Source organism: Rhinichthys klamathensis, unplaced genomic scaffold (genome assembly GCF_029890125.1).
Source record: "Rhinichthys klamathensis goyatoka isolate OS25496 unplaced genomic scaffold, OSU_Roscu_1.1 h1tg000090l_1, whole genome shotgun sequence".
NCBI lineage: Eukaryota > Metazoa > Chordata > Actinopteri > Cypriniformes > Leuciscidae > Rhinichthys > Rhinichthys klamathensis.
The window spans coordinates 1597166-1617052 of NW_026606629.1; the positions used below are offsets into that span (position 1 = coordinate 1597166).

Genomic DNA, 19887 nt, shown 5'->3' on the forward strand with positions numbered 1-19887 from the left:
TACTTGACTCACATACTGTTTTTCGCCTACTATAAAGAATGGAGGTAGGCATATTCGGATGCAGTGAATCAGTTTACTTTCAATTACTGCCACCATGTATACTTCCATTTGCATTACTACTATTCATATTAAACGGGCCATATTCTACGTTTTACATTTCTTTCTTCAAACACTGGTGATTTAGTGTTATATGAGCGTTTGCTACCTTTTTTTTTGACTATTTTGCCTATCATACACCCGGCGCAATGTTTTTTTTTTTGTTGCTAGTTTCAGCCCGACGCAGTTATCATTTTCACGTCCTGCGCCACGTTGTTTAAATAGCAAATGTATTTGCGCCCATCAGTTCGCCGATGGGCGTGTTGGTCTGAAAATGAGGTGTGTTCAGGCGCATTGTTGGAGCGTTGCTATTTTGAGGCAACTGAAATAGACTGCGCTATTGACCAACAAAAACCTGGTCTAAAGTCAGTAGTATTTTTTATTTTATTTTTTTATTTAAAGGGTGCGCCTATAGGTGGGTCCAAAACGCGCAAACACTCTGCTTATTACACACACAGGGACACGCAGCAGCACACAAACATGCCAAATATTAAAAATAAAAGCATTAAAATGTAAAATATTATATTTGTGTACATTTAGATATGGTGGAATCCGGCTTATCCCATAGATGGTCTGCTTGCGCTCTTTACCCTTGCGCACGAGCAGATCCGTTTGCTCTCTTGAGACTATCAAATTCCGTCATGTAAATAGCAATCCGCCATGGCGTGAGCGCAACTGGCTTTTAAAGGGAATGGGAGATGAGACTCTGATTGGTTTATTGTACGTTACGCCCAAAACACACCCATTACTCATTAAGAGAATAGGGACAACCCTTTTAGACCATGCGCCGGGTGCACCGACCATTTTTCCCGTCGTGAAACTAGCAAAAGTGGATTCGGACACTCCCTACAATAAGTGCACTTTAGACCATGCGCTTAGATCGGTAAAATAGGGGCCTTAGAATTGAGTTTGTCTGTTTTTCATGATGTACCTTTAAGACTTTTATGATTGGGTTACCTTTTCATATATGTGAAATGACTAACAATGACTTGCCAAGTTGCTGAATAATGAGGGGTCATTGATGGGACTGGGTAATATATTGAATTTTTCTTTATCTGTTTGTGATTAATTTTGGTGGCATTTGCAAAAATGTATTGTTAAATATGTCAATGTTGGCAGTTTACAGTACATGTTTGTACGATACATTGCTTTTTTATTTCAAAAGAGCAATTCTCAGCGTGAACAACTCAGTAGAGCATCCATTCTTACAGTCACACGCATATACACCCTCTCTTCATGTGGCATGACTTGTTCTGTCCTAAAGGAGAGTTTTCTTTTCTTATGAATCAATCAGAACACGATTAAAGGAATAAATCCATCTCTATATTCATCCCCCACCTCAACATGGATCGTTCAAACAGGCCTGGGGTCCGTAATGCCTGGCAGTCGACTACACACTGTGCTCCGTCATGACCGGAGCCAAATCTGTGCTTAATGGCCACTGCTATTCCCACACTTTTCAATGGGGCATAATGAAGTCTCCCTACTGATATGGAGAGAGAGAGGAGAGATGGGGCCTTTTGTGTTACACTTTAATGGGCTCTAATGATGTCTGTCATTACTGCAATGATGGATCGAGATGGTGATGGTTACTGATCGTTTAGCATGAGATGGAAAGAGTGAGAGATGCCAGACGTGCACTTTGTAAGAGGAAATTGATCCATGTTTCCCTCAGCAGATGAGAAGTCCTGTGTGATGTTGCTTATTTAGTTCATTCACCTCTAGATGTAGATACAAGCTTCTCTAATATGGACTAGTATACCTCCACACCACCAAAGGGTGCTCTAGGATCTCACTTTTTCTGAGTCTTGTCATAGCACATAGGTTGGACGTGTTCACGATCCTCTGAGAAAGAGCCCAAGTTTGCAAGTATGCCAGTATACATCAGAGTTGCTCTTGAGAGCTTACTAGACTATACAACCCTTGGGACTCATGATGAGTGCCATCATAACTGCTGGATACAATTTAGATGTTTTGTTTTTCTGTGGTGTTTAAGGGTGTTTATCTGAAATAGGTGATGCCATTGACATGGAAGAACTACAGAAGTACACTACCATTCAAATGTTTTTGAAAGCAGTCTCTTATTCTTACAAAAGGCTGCATTTATTTGATCAGAAATACAGTAAAAACCGTAATATTGTGAAATATTATTACCATTTTAAAATATCTGAATACATTTTAATATGCAATTTATTCCTGATGGCAAAGCTGAATATTCAGCATCATTACTCCAGCATTCAGTGTCACATGATCCTTCAGAAAACATTGAAATATGCTGATTTAGCACTCAAGAAACATTTTTTATTATTATTATCAATGTTGAAAAGTCGTGCTGCTTAATGTTTTTGTGGAAAACGTGATACTTTTTTCAAGATTAATTGGTCAATGGAAAGTTCAGAAAGAACAGCATTTATTAAAAACAATATTTTTCAATATTTTAAACGACTTTACTGTCACTTTTGATCAATTTAATGCATCTATGCTGAATAAAAGTACCTTAAAAAAAAACAAGCACTGACCCCAAACTTGTGAATGGTATTGTATTGCATAGTCTTTGTAATCAGAATGATTAATCGGAGCTGTTATCCTGGCAAAAGGAGGATGAAAAAAGATTGAGTTTACTCCTATAATGCCTGATGAGTTTGAAGAAAACATGCAACAGATCAGAGACCATTCCTCCATACAGAATCTCTCCAGATCCTTCAAATGCTGATAGACTCTCCCCTTCAGTTTTCTTTAGGGTTCAGGTCAGGGGACTGAGATGGACATGGCAGAACCTTCATTGTGTGCTCAGTGACACATTTTTATATTGATGTTTGTTTTGGATCGTTGTCTGATGGAAGATCCAACCACAGCCCATTATAAGATATCTAGCAGAGGCCGCCAGGTTGTGATTTCTTTTTTTATCTGTTGATATTTGATAGAATTCATGATGGCCTGTGTCTGAACAAGATGTCCTGGACCTCCAGCAGAAAAATAGGCCCTCAACATTAAAGATAAAGCTGTATATTTAACCGTGGGCAATGCATGGGGTACTTTTTATGCTTGCATGCACCAAATGCATCGGGTGGGTGTACTGCCAAAACAGCTCTTTTTTTAGTTTCATCTGAACATAGAACAACCCGTTCCATGGAGTTTAGGCTTTCTAAATCTGCTATGATTCTTGTCGAGTCTTAGGCCACTCAAATTATACTTGAGTAACTTCTTAATTTAGTTGATTGTAACTTCTTAATTATTGCCCTGATGGTGGAAATGGAAATTTTCAATGCTTTAGTTGTTAACTCTAACTGTATTCTTTGTTTTTACTTATTGTGATGAAAGGGGTGGTTCGGAATTTTGGACATCGGGCCTCATTTACAAGTTAGCCTGTGTGTTATTTACCAGTGGAGTCAGTTTTCGGAAATGTTCACCCAGTCCTTCCAGTTGCATAGTTCGCCGGTGCTAGGCTAGCGCGAGTCAATGGTATCGGTTAGCCTACCATTAAAACAGTTTTACCCACTCCACAGTACACCAAAAGCAAATAAATTATAACGCCAGACTATCGATGTAAATGTCTGTTGAGAGAATAATGTTAGAAATCAAACTACCCTTTCATCGCATTGCAATAGTTATACTTTGTTCCCTGTATTTATCAGCATAGTCTACAGCAGCGGCGGAGTGATATTAAGTTACCTAGGCAACCGAGAGAGCCGGTCCACATGACAATCACGCAAGTGTATTTACCTGCCGCTGACACTCGTCATCACTACAGAAACAGAGTTTATTTCAAGAATAAAGCAACAAGACATATGATTATGGCCACGTTTGAAAGCCATGACAATGTTTCGGACTTTGAAGACGATGAAGATGAGGAATGTGTGTTATTCAACGAACCATACATGTATGAGCCGGAATACACGGTGTCGATCTATCAGTTATGAAAGAGTAGCTTCATTAGCTAGCTAACGTTAGAGTAGCCTAACAAAAGTTATTACCTGTTCATCTGTAGCTGTTGGTGAATCCAGAAAGACGGCTGGAACTGCATTCCAACTCAGTGACTTGTTATCGTTTCGATCACTTTGTACAAAGTCGTCTGATCTAAAATGATCGCTACAAATTCGGGCCTTTAGTAGTGTCTCTGTCGGTGTCTCCTTATCCAAGCCAGCAGCAAGAAGCCACAGTTGGTTCCTTTCTGGATCTCTTACTGGAAATCTGTAGAAACTTTGTTGACCATCTTTTTGGTTTATTTGTACAATTTCTAAAACTACAGTGAAAATAACCATTTTGCCAATTCTTTCAATTCCGATCGAAGGTTTCAAAATCGAGGCTACTACTAGGTAACTTGACGTTCCGACTGTAACGTAGTGCGATTCTGTTGTGTTTACTTTCCGGCGCAGTACTACTCCCGGAGCAAAATAAAATTCCGCCGCTGCTGAGAAACTAGTTCCTGTAAATGTAATGCGATCATTTAGTTCCTGTAAATGTAATGCGATCATTGAAATATATTTTGATATGTCAAACTACATTGAGTAGTTTGATTTCTAACATTATTCTCCCAACAGACATTTACATCGATAGTCTGGCGTTATAATTGATGTGCTTTTGGTGAACTGTGGAGTGGGTAAAACTGTTTTAATGGTAGGCTAACCGATACCATTGACTCGCGCTAGCCTAGCACCGGCGAACTATGCAACTGGAAGGACTGGGTGAACATTTTCGAAAACTGACTCCACTGGTAAATAACACACAGGCTAACTTGTAAATGAGGCCCGATGTCCAAAATTCCGAACAACCCTTTAAGGGGATTTTGCCTTTGTGTTTCCTTATATTTAGAAAAAATAATGAGACCCCCCCCAAAGTTTAAAAGGATAAACAATGTAGATTTATTTTCACAGCCTTCTTTGCTCATATTTACCAAGGGTGCCAATAATTTTGACCACGACTGTATATTACTAGCTACTAAGTGGCTCGGACAATTATCTTTCAAAGATTTTATGCTGTTAATCTTAGTCTTTCTCAAAAACAGTGAGTTAGTTCTTTCTCAAAAGCTCTCATTTCATCAACCCAGCAAACGTGACAACATTTCGAAGGAGACTGGTGTTCCCCGACTCCCAGAAGTTGTGTAGCACCAACCCATCAAATTGAAACTACTAATTTCAGGCAGTTTTTGTGTGCAATATGATGGACCGTTTACATGTAACTCAAATTCTCTGTATTTCCAGACCTACATTGGACACATTCTTCTCCTCATTAACCCTTACAAGGACCTGCCCATCTACTCTAATCTCGTAAGTACATACAAGTGTTTTTTTTTTTTTTTTGTGAAATAAATATTTGCAGAATGTGCATCTGTATATCTGTCCTCTTTGGATTTGTTCTCTAGTTCACACTCTGTAAGCGCAGGGCAACACTTCCAGTTCAAACAGGACTTGATCCACTGATAAATTATTCATAGGCTTCCTGACAGTGATAGCCTACTAAACATACAGCGCCCTCTTCATCTACCCATCAGATCTTCTCCCCTCCTTCCTCTATTTATTTCTGTATCTTCCTCGGCATTGTTAGAGGTTCTCAAGTTCTCAAGCCCGACTGCCGTCCCCTCAGATACAGCTGGCTGTCCACAGAAAGACAGAGTTGATGAGAGTCCACTCATCAGGGACACACACAGCATGTGCTGCCCACCGCTAAGAAAAATAAAAGATGACAAGATGACCATCTGTCCGGCGTAACGCTTTATTGGCACGTGAAGGGGAGCAGAGGAGTAGATGGAACACGCACACACACACACACACTTTATAAATGATATGCAGTGGATCCGCTGGGGCGTCTGTCCCCTGTTGGCCCCCTGCATCAGAGACTCATTTCAGGCATGATTTCTCCTGTGTGTCCCCCAGATTGGGGCTCAGAGGCAGAATGACGCATTGAGAGAGAAGGACATATGTACCATCATCTGTGATGGCCTCAGACCACCATCATGCTCAGGTTACATCACCTGACCCCCTTTATCACATACTTTAATCCAGGAACTGTATATCAATCTCTGTCCTTCAGTGAACAGCCTCCACCGTGTCCCTTCAAACTGTCCAAGCGATGCTGTAAGGCTAATTTTCAATAAATTCCAATCTCTTCGGTCTAAAATCCAAACTATAGTGACTAAACTAAAATATTGTTAAATATATATTTTTAGCTAACTTTTAACTAGAATAAAATGTTAGGTTCAATTTAAATTTGTGTTTTAATGTTTGTATTGTTTTGGTGTTTGTGTTTTGTTTAGGTTTTTTTTTCTTTTGATGTTTTGTTTCAGTGTTTTTTTTTCTTTCTTGTTTTGGGGTTTTTGTTTTGCTTTTTATGTTTTGGTTTGATTTCAGTTTGGTTTTTGTTGTGTTTTGGGGTCTTTTAAGTGCATCTTTTTTTGTTTTGTTTTGTTTTGTTTTGTTTTGTTTTGTTTTGTTTTGTTTTGTTTTGTTTTGATTGATTGATTGTGTTTGTTGTTTTGTCCATGCACAAGATTGTGGGGTATCATAAGCGAAAAGTGAAATGTTAATCTACTGTATGCTGCCTTCTAAAACCAGATAAAGGAATTTCACAGTTAGACAGAATATTACACAAACTTTGTCTATGACAATAGCCTTCTGCACATATGGATGTGGTGTTCATACATTTGGTCAATTGTGGACCTCAGTTTACTGCCTTTAAAGGCTGCAATTTTCGTGATTCATACACAGCCTGCAACTCTCTTCCTCTCTCCTTCCTGTGCCCTTGTGTGTACAGTATGTGTGTGTTGTGCCTCAGTAAAGGGTCCTGTTTTTACTCAATTCATACAGCTTTTTTGGCATGACATATTTGGGTACATATTGCACAAAGCAAAAATAACCAAACAAACAAGAAACATATATACTCTGTCTCTCTCACTCTCTCAATCTGCAGTGTTGCAGTGTGTTTGTGTGTGTGTGTGTGTGTGTGTGTGTGTAAGTGAAATTCGCATCAAAGCCGTTTAGCTGTCACCATGATGATCAGCGTCTTGTTTTTTAATTGCCTGGACCAAAGGATCAAGTTTCTGTGCTGTGGCTATAAATGTTTAAATAAATGCAAGTAAAAAAAGACCAATCACAATTCAGTATGCATATTGTAGATGTAAGAATAAAGACTAGTCAGAATTTCATATGCAAATATCACAATGATGTAATTACTGTTGGTCGCATTTTGAATTTTTCTTTTTAACATTAAATTTCTTAACTTGCTCATGTGCAACATTTACAAAAGGCAATAGCAGATAGCAAACCTAAGACGAAGACCTGAAATTGTCTACAAAATAAAGTTTTAAATGTCTAAAGAGTATTTAAAGAGTCTTTACGTTAAGCACCTCAGGCTTAATTAACTTCAGGAGTTGAATGCTTAAAGGTTTAGTACTAATCCTGACCAGAGTGTTTGAAGAATATCAATACTAACAAGCACAGGTCATGGGAAATTAGCAGAGTTATGTAAATGTGTAATGTGTGTGTGTGTCTCTCTCTCTCTCTCTCTCTCTCAGGTCAGTCAGTTGTATCTGAGCTCCAGTGGTCGTCTGTGTTCCTCTCTCCCGCCTCATATCTTCTCTTCAGCTGAGCGTGCTTATCACATGATGCTGCAGGAGCGACGCCCACAGTGTTTCATCATCAGGTGCCGCCCACTGACATGCATAACACTGACACATTTGTCACTCATTCTTCACCTTTTCATGTGTATATATATATATATATATAATTTTTATTTTATTTGTATTATTTTTTTTATCTCTACATCTGTATAGTGTTTTTTTTTTCAGGTTTAACTGAAAGTTTTCTTTCTGGAACACCTATAAAAAGTAAAAAAAAGTGTCTTTCATCAATAGGATGGTGGCGATTTCCCCTTGAGGTGGATGCAAGATTACGCTCTAAATAACAAAGACTGACAAAATGCATGTCCTCAAACTGTTGTCCTTACCTGCCATTTTGCCCTAAAATAGATGATATTCACTTAGCTTTCAGAACGCTTTCACCTCAGTTTAAAACACACCTCCACTGGTGTGATGCTTGATGTGCTGAGTTCTGAAATTAAAAGCCATGTGAATCTCTAATCCTGTACAATTTATGAAGCCGCCTGCTGAAAAGCAGGTAAGTGGGCACTAGTATAATAATAATATAATATAATATAATTGCTGGGCAACAATTAATCACGATTTATCGCATCCAAAATAAAAGTCTGTGTTTACATAATATGTGTGTGTACTGTGTATAATTATTTTGTATATATATAGTATACACATATGTATGTATGTTTAAGAAATATTTGCATGCATATACTGTGTGTGTGTATATATATATATATATATATATATATATATATATATATATATATATATATATATATATATAAATAAAAAAAATCTTAAATATATACATACATGCATGTGTGTGTATACATGAATATCAGATGATGTCACCAACGTCTCCTCACTGACGTCACTCAATTCTAAAACTTGTCTTCCGCCATCTTGAGTACCTGATTCGGCAAGATCGATACGTCAGTCGCAAAGGAACTAGAGCTTATTCTCTGGCCGAGCCCGAACTTGCGGGCCGATATTTCCCTGTCACTATCCTCGGGCCGGGCCCTTGATCTAGAGACGTGCACTCCCAATGCAAAAGAGTGCGGCGCGGGACTAGATTTGATGGCCGAGTGTGAGCGGCAATGCACTCTCTTGTGTGTGTGCGCGTTGCAGGGAGAATAAAACGATTCGCGGGACTCCCGCAAACTAGAAATATCTATGAATAAAACATATAAAAACTAATACATTTTTGCAGAAAAGCAACAAGAACTAAAACAAAATAGAAACGATTTACAGGCCAGAGTTTCTCTTTAAAACACGTTTGCAGCGTTGAGCGATGTAGCCAATCACAGACATATGTGTTGATTTCTTCAACGCAAAGGCCAATCAGAAGCATTTAAGATAGACTCCCCTCACTGCTCAAAACCTCTATGCTCAAAACGGACTTTTTGTTCAGAGCTCTGTATGCTGACAAATCCTCTAATTGTAACAAACAAAGTGTATATATTATGAAAGATTCATTGTGCAGTCAGCTTAATTGATATTAACAGAGATCGCGATTAACTGATGTCAGCTTTTTAGGAATTATTAAGGGAGCGCACTTTGCGAGTCAAAATCCTTCAATCATATCATGCCCAACCATGCACGCAGTAGCTGCTTGCTTTTATATTATAACAGTGGTTTATGTGTGCAAACTCTGTGTTAATTTTGTCTGTGGTGAGTGGATGTAAATGATAATGAGCTTACGCTAGTTTAGGGGTGTGTGATATCACGATTTATGATCGTGGATTAAAATATATTCACAATCTGCTTTTGAAGAAATGTCGTAGTATCGTGCATTCTATCAGTTGCAGTTCTGGCGCCTCCGTCTCAGCATAGGCTACAACGCGACGTATATTCACATCAAATGTTAACGCAGAGGAACGGGACAATGCAGTTCACATAAGTTCATTATTTGCATGTGCTAACAAGTCATTCACGTGTTGATGCGCGGTTCTAACGAGCGCTTTTCTGAGCGCGTTACACCCGAAGCGCACACGCACTAAGCCTGTCTAACAACAGCGACAGGTTACTGAACTAAGTTATCTTTCTAGTCTTATTGCGCGAATACTGTCAAATACACACAGGGTTTACATAAACAAAGTTGGTTATGTATAAAGTGAAACAAACAAAGAAAATCTGCTTCCTAGCTAATGCCGTCAGTATTGTAGACAGTACTCGGCAGGTACTCAAGATGGCGGCAGTCAACTGGAAAAAGAGCGGATGACGTAAGAGGTCATGTGACTGATATTCATGTGTGTATATATATATATATATATATATATATATATATATATATACAGGGCTCTCAAGTGTCACACATTGAGCGCATTCGGTCTTTTGTATTTCTCACGCGGAAAAACTGTTTATAATATATTTAATATACCGCAGCGCCCAAAATGTCTCTGGCCGCGCCGCTCTCACTATGGAACCGGCAGGAACCAAGCGCGTCTCCCCTGGAGTTCTTAGTCGAGCCTGCCACTTATCAGCCAATCAAAAAAAAGAACGGGGCTAACCAATAGCCAATCAGAAAATAGCACTATTGTATCTGGGTAAGATTTAACGCAACAACCAATGAAAAAAAACCATATCCTGGAATTGTTCAAGTGATTCTGTCACTCTTGCCTGTTTTCAAAACTTGAGAGCCCTGTATATATACGTATATACAAAATAATTATACACAGTACACACAAACTTTTATTTTAGATGCGATTAATCGGGATTAATCGTTGCCCAGCACTAAATATAATATAATATAATATAATTTTTTTTTTGTTCAGGAATGGAGTTGAAGTTGTGGTAATTAATAATTAAATATATTATATTATATGAATATATTAATACAATTTTATTATAAAAGTATACAAAAAAAACCTTTTATTTTAAAGTCCGTTTCCTGATATCACAAATGACCGAAAAGAAATTATGGAAATGTATTGGTCAAAAGATGTGGGAACCCTGTAACCATAAAAGATGTCCAGATGTTTGGCCAGATGCTACCAAATACATTCCACGGGACAGTTTCTACCTTGTGTCATTTATGCACCAGCTTGTATTTTATAATAGCGCTCCACAGCTCAGTAAGTGATCCCGTTCTGGCAAAGAGGTCCAAATGAGGTCGCGTTAGAAATGCCTTCCCTCATTTTGGTATAGCGACTCCAACATCGCCCGAGAGGCTCTCGCTAAACGCTGTCACGGAGACAAATGTGCCGGGGACGGTGTAAATCCAAACCTGTTAAAAGCTCTCAGGGAGATTAATGGATGAAGTGGCAGTGGTGTAGCCCGCACTCTGTCCTGCTTTGCACTCCGGTCATCTCTGATTACAATTAAATCCTGTTTCACATTCTGATGCTTCTCCACTGGCCCAATCCTGGGTTTCGCTGAGCCAGAGAGGATCTGACAGCTACTTTAATGCCCTCTCTGCGTGAGCTATCCATCACACCGACACACACACACACATGCACGCTCGTCCCGCAGGTAAGGGCCATGCTCTAGTGACTACAGAACCAGGGTAGAATGCTGGTTCAAGAGGCTCACGAGCACACGCACAAACACCTACTCGCTACTGGCTCAGGAATACACTGCGCCCATGAGTTCAATTACAACCCAGAATAGATTTCCCAAAAAGAAATGGAAGAAAATGGGAAGAAAAAGCATCAGACCCTCCAGAAAATGATTAGTGGGAGGCCGAATGACCTTTTAAAACCATCTGCTCAAGACCGTTTTCTTCCATTCACTCTCTCTCGCGGGCGTCTGGAAGGATCCAGGCTCTTTACGCCGCATGTGGAGACGGTAGTTATCACTGCGAGCTCCTTGACTTGTGCTTTATGGCTCATTTTAAGAGGTCGTAACATTGAAGAGTGGTGTAATTAATAAAGTTGCTGTACATTTAAGAATATGAAGTGGGATGTACTGCAGTAACGAGATGAGATTTACATCTGCCAAAGCCCTTGTTACTAGTTGAGCCGTGGTGTGGATTAACACCCTAAACATACTGGTGAAAAATAAATCAACACAAAAAAAAAAAAAAATTATAGATATATATCTAAATCTCCTGCATAGTGAACATCATTCACAGTTTTGAAAAAGCTGTTGTAGCTCACTAGCTCTTTTCTGAAATCTGCTGCCTACCTAAACTGCAATATGGCATCATACAGTACATGTGCATCTGATGCAAAGGCTGCTTCACAATGTTATGCATTTCTTATTGAGAATAAAACAATCATGGCATTTTGACCAACTCTGGGCAGATTAATATAAGACTATTTTGCAAGAAATGTCAACTATAAAAGACAAGTACTTAATTCTTAAATCTGCACTACATTTCAAAGTTTGGCATACGTTTTTAATGGTAGGCATAATAAGTCTCTTATACCCACCAAGGCAACATTTGTTTGATCTAAAATTTGTTTGATCTTTTAATATATTTTAAAATGTAATTTATTCCTGTGATGGCAAAGCAACATTTTCAGTACTTTCATTTCTCCAGATGCTTTAGAAATATTATATATATATATATATATATATATATATATATATGTATATATATGAAAATTTTACTGGAATATAAATATTTTGCAATATTATAAATGTCTTTATGGTGCTGAATAAAAGTTTTAATTTCTGTAAAAAAGTACTTTTTTAACAAACGGAACTGTTTCAGCCAACATTTGTGTGTATTTTTAGGATGTTGTATAGAGTAAATAAATAGCTAAATAGCTTAGCAACATGCTCACTTTAAGCTCTGTTGGAATGGGTTGTTAGCCTGGTAATACCAGACTCTGCTACTTCACTTTGCTTCGTAGACAGAGTCTGGAATGGCATAATAGAGAAGTGTTTTCTCTCTCGCTAGGGGGCGCTTGTCTGAAGTTTAAAATCATTGGTTACCCGTAAGCCAATCAGATAAGTTTATATATGACGTATGTTATGCACCGACACAGCCACATCGAACCACAGACATCATGCATCGAACTCAAATCTATGATCGAACTTCCACTGTAAACCTGCTGTAAACACTTGATGATGCGAGCGAAATACCGGAGTGAACATGGCTGTAAACGACTTTTGCAGATTATGCGAAGTTAATCTACGCATCCACGGTAAAATCAGGGCCTCTAAACTGATATTTGACAGTAGAGAGAAACAAAAAAATATTTGCAGCCAACTGTCAAAGTTAGGATTAGTTCTGTTAAACACAGCTCTTTGTTCATCTCGAGTCTGTCGGAAATGCTGCAACTTAATTGCAAGATTACAGCATGTCATGGCAATATTTAAGACCTGGAAAAGAAAGGAGACACTGACCTGTCAAAAGGCTCCCCAGTTTCTCGCTGACGATCGGTAATAGTTGATAAATTAAACTTTTCCCAAAGGGAGTAGGGCCACAACATCACCTCCATTCAAAATGTTTAATACACACTCTTCTTGTTCAGGCTTCAGTTTGCTAATGCCGGTAATATTCTCCACAACTGAGCGAATTGCATCCGCGTCTCCATATCCGTGGTCGTTTTCGATTTCCCTGACCTAATCTTAAACTCGGCGCTTAGCGACTACGTCACGGCTTTCAGCCCGCCCTCTGTTCGTTGATTGGCCCGGCTGTTTTCAGGCTGGAGGAAAACGGATAGATAGGCCGCTGTCTCAGACTGAGTACAGAAGCGAACTGAAATTGAGCGGAAGTACGAAGTCTGACGTAGTCAGGCTAATGGGTTGTGGCATCTGTTGTCTTCCTCTATTGGGATGCTGACTATGTAGGCAGTAGACAGCAAGGCAGTTCACTAGATTTCTGAACGGGGCTTATGAAACCAACTATGGACAGTGTCACAAAAATGAAGAGGTATAGAAAATAAGTGAAAAGTTTACTTGAACACTTAACAATTGTAGAAAGATATCAATCAAATCAATCAATCAATCAAATCAAATTTTTTTTAACAAACTCTGTAAAGCTCCCTAAAAGTTCCTCTTTTCTTGCTGTCACATTATTTTACAGATTTATAACAGATTCCTCCAACGTATATATCCATATATTTCCAACATACTGTATATTATTCCATATTTTTCCAACATATGTTTCCCAAAACGTTTTTCTAAATCAAATATGTAAACATTTATATTTGATTTATAAAAAAATCTGTCTAAATATATTAAACCCAGATAGCAAATTGATATTGGGCCGAATCTGGTTGAATTTCGGCTGCGACTTTGGCCCACATACCACATGGAATTATGGCCCAAGATTGGCCAAAAAGCTACTTGCCAGCTTTTAAACCGGATCCATGCCGGAATCAGACCAAAACTCACCCACAACTTCTTCCATGTCCCCAGAAATCAGCCACAACAGTGTAACATATCAACATATCAAAATAGTTATACAGGTCCTTCTCAAAAAATTAGCATATTGTGATAAAGTTCATTATTTTTCATAATGTAATGATAAAAATTAAACTTTCATATATTTTAGATTCATTGCACACCAACTGAAATATTTCAGGTCTTTTATTGTTTTAATACTGATGATTTTGGCATACAGCTCATGAAAACCCAAAATTCCTGTCTCAAAAAATTCGCATATTTCATCCGACCAATAAAAGAAGTGTTTTTAATACAAAAAAAAAGTCAACCTTCAAATAATTATGTTCAGTTATGCACTCAATAGTCAATACTTGGTCGGGAATCCTTTTGCAGAAATGACTGCTTCAATGCGGCGTGGCATGGAGGCAATCAGCCTGTGGCACTGCTGAGGTGTTATGGAGGCCCAGGATGCTTCGATAGCGGCCTTAAGCTCATCCAGAGTGTTGGGTCTTGTGTCTCTCAACTTTCTCTTCACAATATCCCACAGATTCTCTATGGGATTCAGGTCAGGAGAGTTGGCAGGCCAATTGAGCACAGCAATACCATGGTCAGTAAACCATTTACCAGTGGTTTTGGCACTGTGAGCAGGTGCCAGGTCGTGCTGAAAAATTAAATCTTCATCTCCATAAAGCTTTTCAGCAGATGGAAGCATGAAGTGCTCCAAAATCTCCTGATAGCTAGCTGCATTGACCCTGCCCTTGATAAAACACAGTGCACCAACACCAGCAGCTGACATGGCACCCCAGACCATCACTGACTGTGGGTACTTGACACTGGACTTCAGGCATTTTGGCATTTCCTTCTCCCCAGTCTTCCTCCAGACTCTGGCACCTTGATTTCCGAATGACATGCAAAACTGAGCAACAGTCCAGTGCTGCTTCTCTGTAGCCCAGGTCAGGCGCTTCTGCCGCTGTTTCTGGTTCAAAAGTGGCTTGACCTGGGGAATGCGGCACCTGTAGCCCATTTCCTGCACACGCCTGTGCACGGTGGCTCTGGATGTTTCTACTCCAGACTCAGTCCACTGCTTCCGCAGGTCCCCCAAGGTCTGGAATCGGTCCTTCTCCACAATCTTCCTCAGGGTCCGGTCACCTCTTCTCGTTGTGCAGCGTTTTTTGCTACACTTTTTCCTTCCCACAGACATCCCACTGAGGTGCCTTGATACAGCACTCTGGGAACAGCCTATTTGTTCAGAAATTTCTTTCTGTCTTACCCTCTTGCTTGAGGGTGTCAATGATGGCCTTCTGGACAGCAGTCAGGTCGGCAGTCTTACCCATGATTGCGGTTTTGAGTAATGAAACAGGCTGGGAGTTTTTAAAAGCCTCAGGAATCTTTTGCAGGTGTTTAGAGTTAATTAGTTGATTCAGATGATTAGGTTAATAGCTCGTTTAGAGACCCTTTTCATGATATGCTAATTTTTTGAGACAGGAATTTTGGGTTTTCATGAGCTGTATGCCAAAATCATCAGTATTAAAACAATAAAAGACCTGAAATATTTCAGTTGGTGTGCAATGAATCTAAAATATATGACCCTAACCCTAACCCTAATTTTTATCATTACATTATGGAAAATAATTAACTTTATCACAATATGCTATTTTTTTTAGAAGGACCTGTACATAGTATTGATATATGTTGTGCTATCTTTAACATATTTTAAAAGTAAATACAGTATTTATTTATTTTAAACTGAGATTCTCACCTTTCTCACTTTGTTTTTCTTTCTGTCTAGTGGAGAGAGTGGTTCTGGGAAGTCTGTGGCCTGTAAGCACATCCTGAAACACTTGGCTGTTCGCTCAAGTCCCAAAGGCTTCGCTTTAGAGCCACGGATGAAGCATGTAAGTGTGTCCGTCCAATTCTGTGAGTATCTGTCTGTTAATGAACACAACATACATCTACAGGACAAATGAACACGTTTTACATGCAATACTTGTTCAAATGATTCTGCCTTTTGTAATCATTTGGTCCCCAATGCAATAAAAAAATAATTATTCTTTGTTTTACTTTTTTAAATAGTTCAGTATCTTGAAAAAATAATAAAGATTTATTTGAGCTACAAAATAATTTAAACTTATTTAAAAAAAAACATGTAAAATATCCTTAACTGCCGTCGGCAAACATTTTTTGATCATATTCAGTGAAATCGACACTATAATCCGACAGAACAACATAAATAAAGTGGTTTTAGAAAAAAACCCGAGCTTCTAACTCCACCTGGAGCGTGTTATTTGTTTGCCAAAAATCCACAGCTCCCGGATCATCGGGTCCAATCAGCGCAGGGGGGTGTGAGATCTGACTGTCAATCACAGATCGAGCACACGCCACCCCTCGCGCACGTTACAATCACATGCACACGCCTGAAGTTCGCGCAGTAACGAAGAGTGATGGCGGAAAATCAAGTAAGCTCATTTAGAGTATAAATGACGTTAGCAATTGCAATCTATCGGTAGATTAGCCAGGACAGCATACCTTAGCCAGGACAGCATACCTCCAAATACTCCATGGTGATGATGGATGCTGATGAGACGGGCGCGTTCACAGATAACCTGGTGCACACGCACTGACGAGCACGAACTCGGTGGGAGGGTATCCGTTGATAGTGGGGGAGGGGCATGAGAGTTGTAAACATTTCAAAATTTTGCCAAAGTCCACTCAATCTGCCAGACTTGCCGACTGCAGCTTTAATGTTCGCTGTTGTTGTTTTTTTTTTTTGTTTTTCTCAGAAACACTTTACAATAAGGTTCCATTTGTTAACATTAGGTAACTGCATTAGCACATAAATCATTTATCAAAGAAATCATCAAAAGAAATAATCAAAGAAATCATTTATTAATCTCAGTTAATGTTAATATCAACTTTTTTTATCTGTTAATATTATTTAATGGACCAGAGGTAACATGAACTAACAATGAACAGTTATGTTGTTATTAGCTAATGTTCACAGATTAATAATCAGTGTAACAAATTAAATCCTCATAATTTTTAGTTAATGTGTTGACTAACTTTATCTAATGGGATCTTGTTGTAGTGTTACTTTCTAATTTCTTTTTTTTTTTAACCATACATCTACAGTTGTTGCGTAGCTTATACACTGTTTTATGTAATGATTGTTGTATGTACTCATTGTGGTAACGTTCAGTATTTTCGCTGTGGTTTTCCTCACATGTTTTCTTTTATCTTGACCCTGGAGGTGTTGATGTGCTTTCAGTTAGCCTCAAACAGCTGTTATTCTCTTCTTCATGGGAGAATTAGATGCTTTGAATGACTATCCAAAAGCCTGAGGCAGGCAGTTTGTGCTTCTGGTTGAATCTCAAGGAAAGAGCCGTTTCTTGTTAGCTCAAGACATCATATCCACATACAGAAACCACTAGAGTGGTTTAATGGCCCGGAGCAATGGGTGACATTATTACACTTGAATGCATCTGTGTGTGTGTGTGTGTGTGTGTGATCTCAACACTATTTTGTCTCCTAATGAGCACATTTAATCAATGGTGACTTACCGCCACCTGGTGGAAGAAAGTGTCAAATGCCCATATTATGTGTCTTCATGAGCACAGTGGCATTGTGAGCCTACACACACAATTTTCTTTGAACACGAATCAACTGGTGGCAAAATAAACAGATCCTCGGCGCAGTGCGCGCATCCATGGCAAATATGCCTTTCTGTTTTGCTGTGTATGAACGCAGTATTGCTGTTGGCGAGACCTCTTGATTCAAATGTGCATGAATGGATACACATAGATGTGTACTTCTTTTGTTGGGGTGGTAGGAGTGTAAATAAATAAAAAAAGAAGATGATTATGGCTGTCTTTTTTTGTCAATTCAGTTGTTTAATTTCTATAGGTTTTATAACGTTCTAAAAGCTCTTAATTCTAGTGATACTACTAACTGTTAGGTGTGTTCACTAGGTTGTTTCAGAGGCATAAGGTACTGTAAGTATTACATACAACAATGCAACAGTAATAAAACGATGCATTGACATTTACTTTTGACTTTTGATACTTAAGTACTTTTTAAAACAAGTACTTCTGTATTTTTCTTGTAAGTAAAAATCGGTCTTTACAACTTTTACTTGTAACGGAGTAATATTTGACCAGTTGTATCTGTACTTTCACTCAAGGAAGGAAGTACTTTGTCCACCTCTGCATACACACAGACACACACTCGCTAACTTCCCTAAGCACTTCCCCTCAGGGGAATCTCCGTCGCCATTTTGAAATGCATTCATCTTTAATTCGGTGAGGGAAGTTTATTAGGACAGACCCTCCACCCCTCTATTTTGACTGAGGGAGCAAGTCTACTCAATATGTACACTTCACAATACGACATGATTGTGACGTCACAGCAGGTCGTGCTTAATTTCCCCCACCCCACAGAACTCTACTGTATGATATTGGAGTTATTTTGACATCTAACCACATAATATTTCTATATTTTCTTTAAGCATACAAGGAAATAAAAAAGATAAATAATAAATCGGCTCCATTGCGGATTCCAAGTGATCAAGGCCTTAGGGTGTTTCATCATAAGGAATGATGCACATGAATGAGATGTTAGAAAAATAGATAAAATGCACTCACACACACACACACACACACACACACACACACACACACACACACACACACACACACACACACACACACACACACACACACACACACAGAGAGAGAGGGGCAAGTAATTTGTAATTTGTTATTTTAAAAATACAAAAATACTAACAAAATGTACAATCATTTGAAGTGTGAGAGTAACTGTGGAGTTAGATGCATGTAAGAGTATAGAATATCGGAATATCATCGTTTAGTGCAGAACATGCGCTTTTAAAGTACATGTTGTGTTGCATACTTTCATAATAAAAGATCATACGCCTGACACTAGGTAGTGGAAAGGCGGCTATACATCAATTTAAGACACGACCGACTGTTCACGTGAATATTCTGACATCATTTTGTGTGTATCTGGCAGTTCCCCTGCCAAACAGCAGTTCATCAACCAATCAGATTTCAGCAACACGCTCACATACACATGTAGTTCACGTGTATATTACACAAAGCTAGTTAACGCTGCTGTGAGGGGGTTTCTAATACAGCCGCTGTTACAGTAAAGTTGACCTCTTTGATCTTTCTCTCTTCTGACTGCCATTATCAATCTCTCTCTATTTTTCTTTACTCTTTTTGAAAGTTGTGAAAACGCTGTTGTGGTGTTGTTCTTTTGCTATTTGAGCAAATGGGAACACAAAAACTCATTCACTGCTATAGAAGTTTACCCAATAATGACGACTTCCACTTGTGAGAAACCCGGAAATGTTAACAGGGTCAATAGGATGTTGCGTCACGTAATTGTCTAGCATCTAGCCAAAAACCGTGATGGGCAATTTGGTAGTCCTATTAGTATTTTATGTCTATGATCCTATTAAGCCTGGTTATGAAAGTTTATATATGCGAAATAAAATTATATATTAAAATAAGCATTTTAAATACAAATTACATTTCATTTATTTTTGTTAAGGAAAATACAAATTACAAAATACTCAAAAGTAATTAAATGCATATTTCAAATACATGTAATTCAAATATTGCCCATCCCTACACACACACACACACACACACACACACACACACATTAATTCTATGAATTAACATATTTTACTTTCATATGATTAAATACACTGCAAAGCAATTATTATTTCTAATTTGGCACCAAATAGAGTACCTATAAAAATTTTGTCTCAGCCAAAGACCTGGCATGAAGGTGGAATTACTGTACAGGAATTTTAAATTGTGTGTGGGGAAATGGATCACGCATTATGTATTTATTTATTTATTTATTTTTTGTGCTTCATCAACTTTCTGTAAATGCCTTAA

General features: G+C 38.5%; 1 protein-coding gene across 7 annotated transcripts in view; it reads left to right on the forward strand.

The window, feature by feature from the left end:
- The window catches only part of myo16 (myosin XVI), a 265694-nt gene that overhangs the window by 154834 nt on the left and 90973 nt on the right, over positions 1 to 19887 (forward strand). For all 7 annotated transcript variants that reach the window (XM_056251798.1, XM_056251799.1, XM_056251802.1 and 4 more), the window contains exons 12-14: positions 5298 to 5363; positions 7607 to 7734; positions 15753 to 15858. In XM_056251798.1, the coding sequence (XP_056107773.1) occupies positions 5298 to 5363; positions 7607 to 7734; positions 15753 to 15858 (300 nt within the window). The remainder of the gene's footprint in view (positions 1 to 5297; positions 5364 to 7606; positions 7735 to 15752; positions 15859 to 19887) is intronic.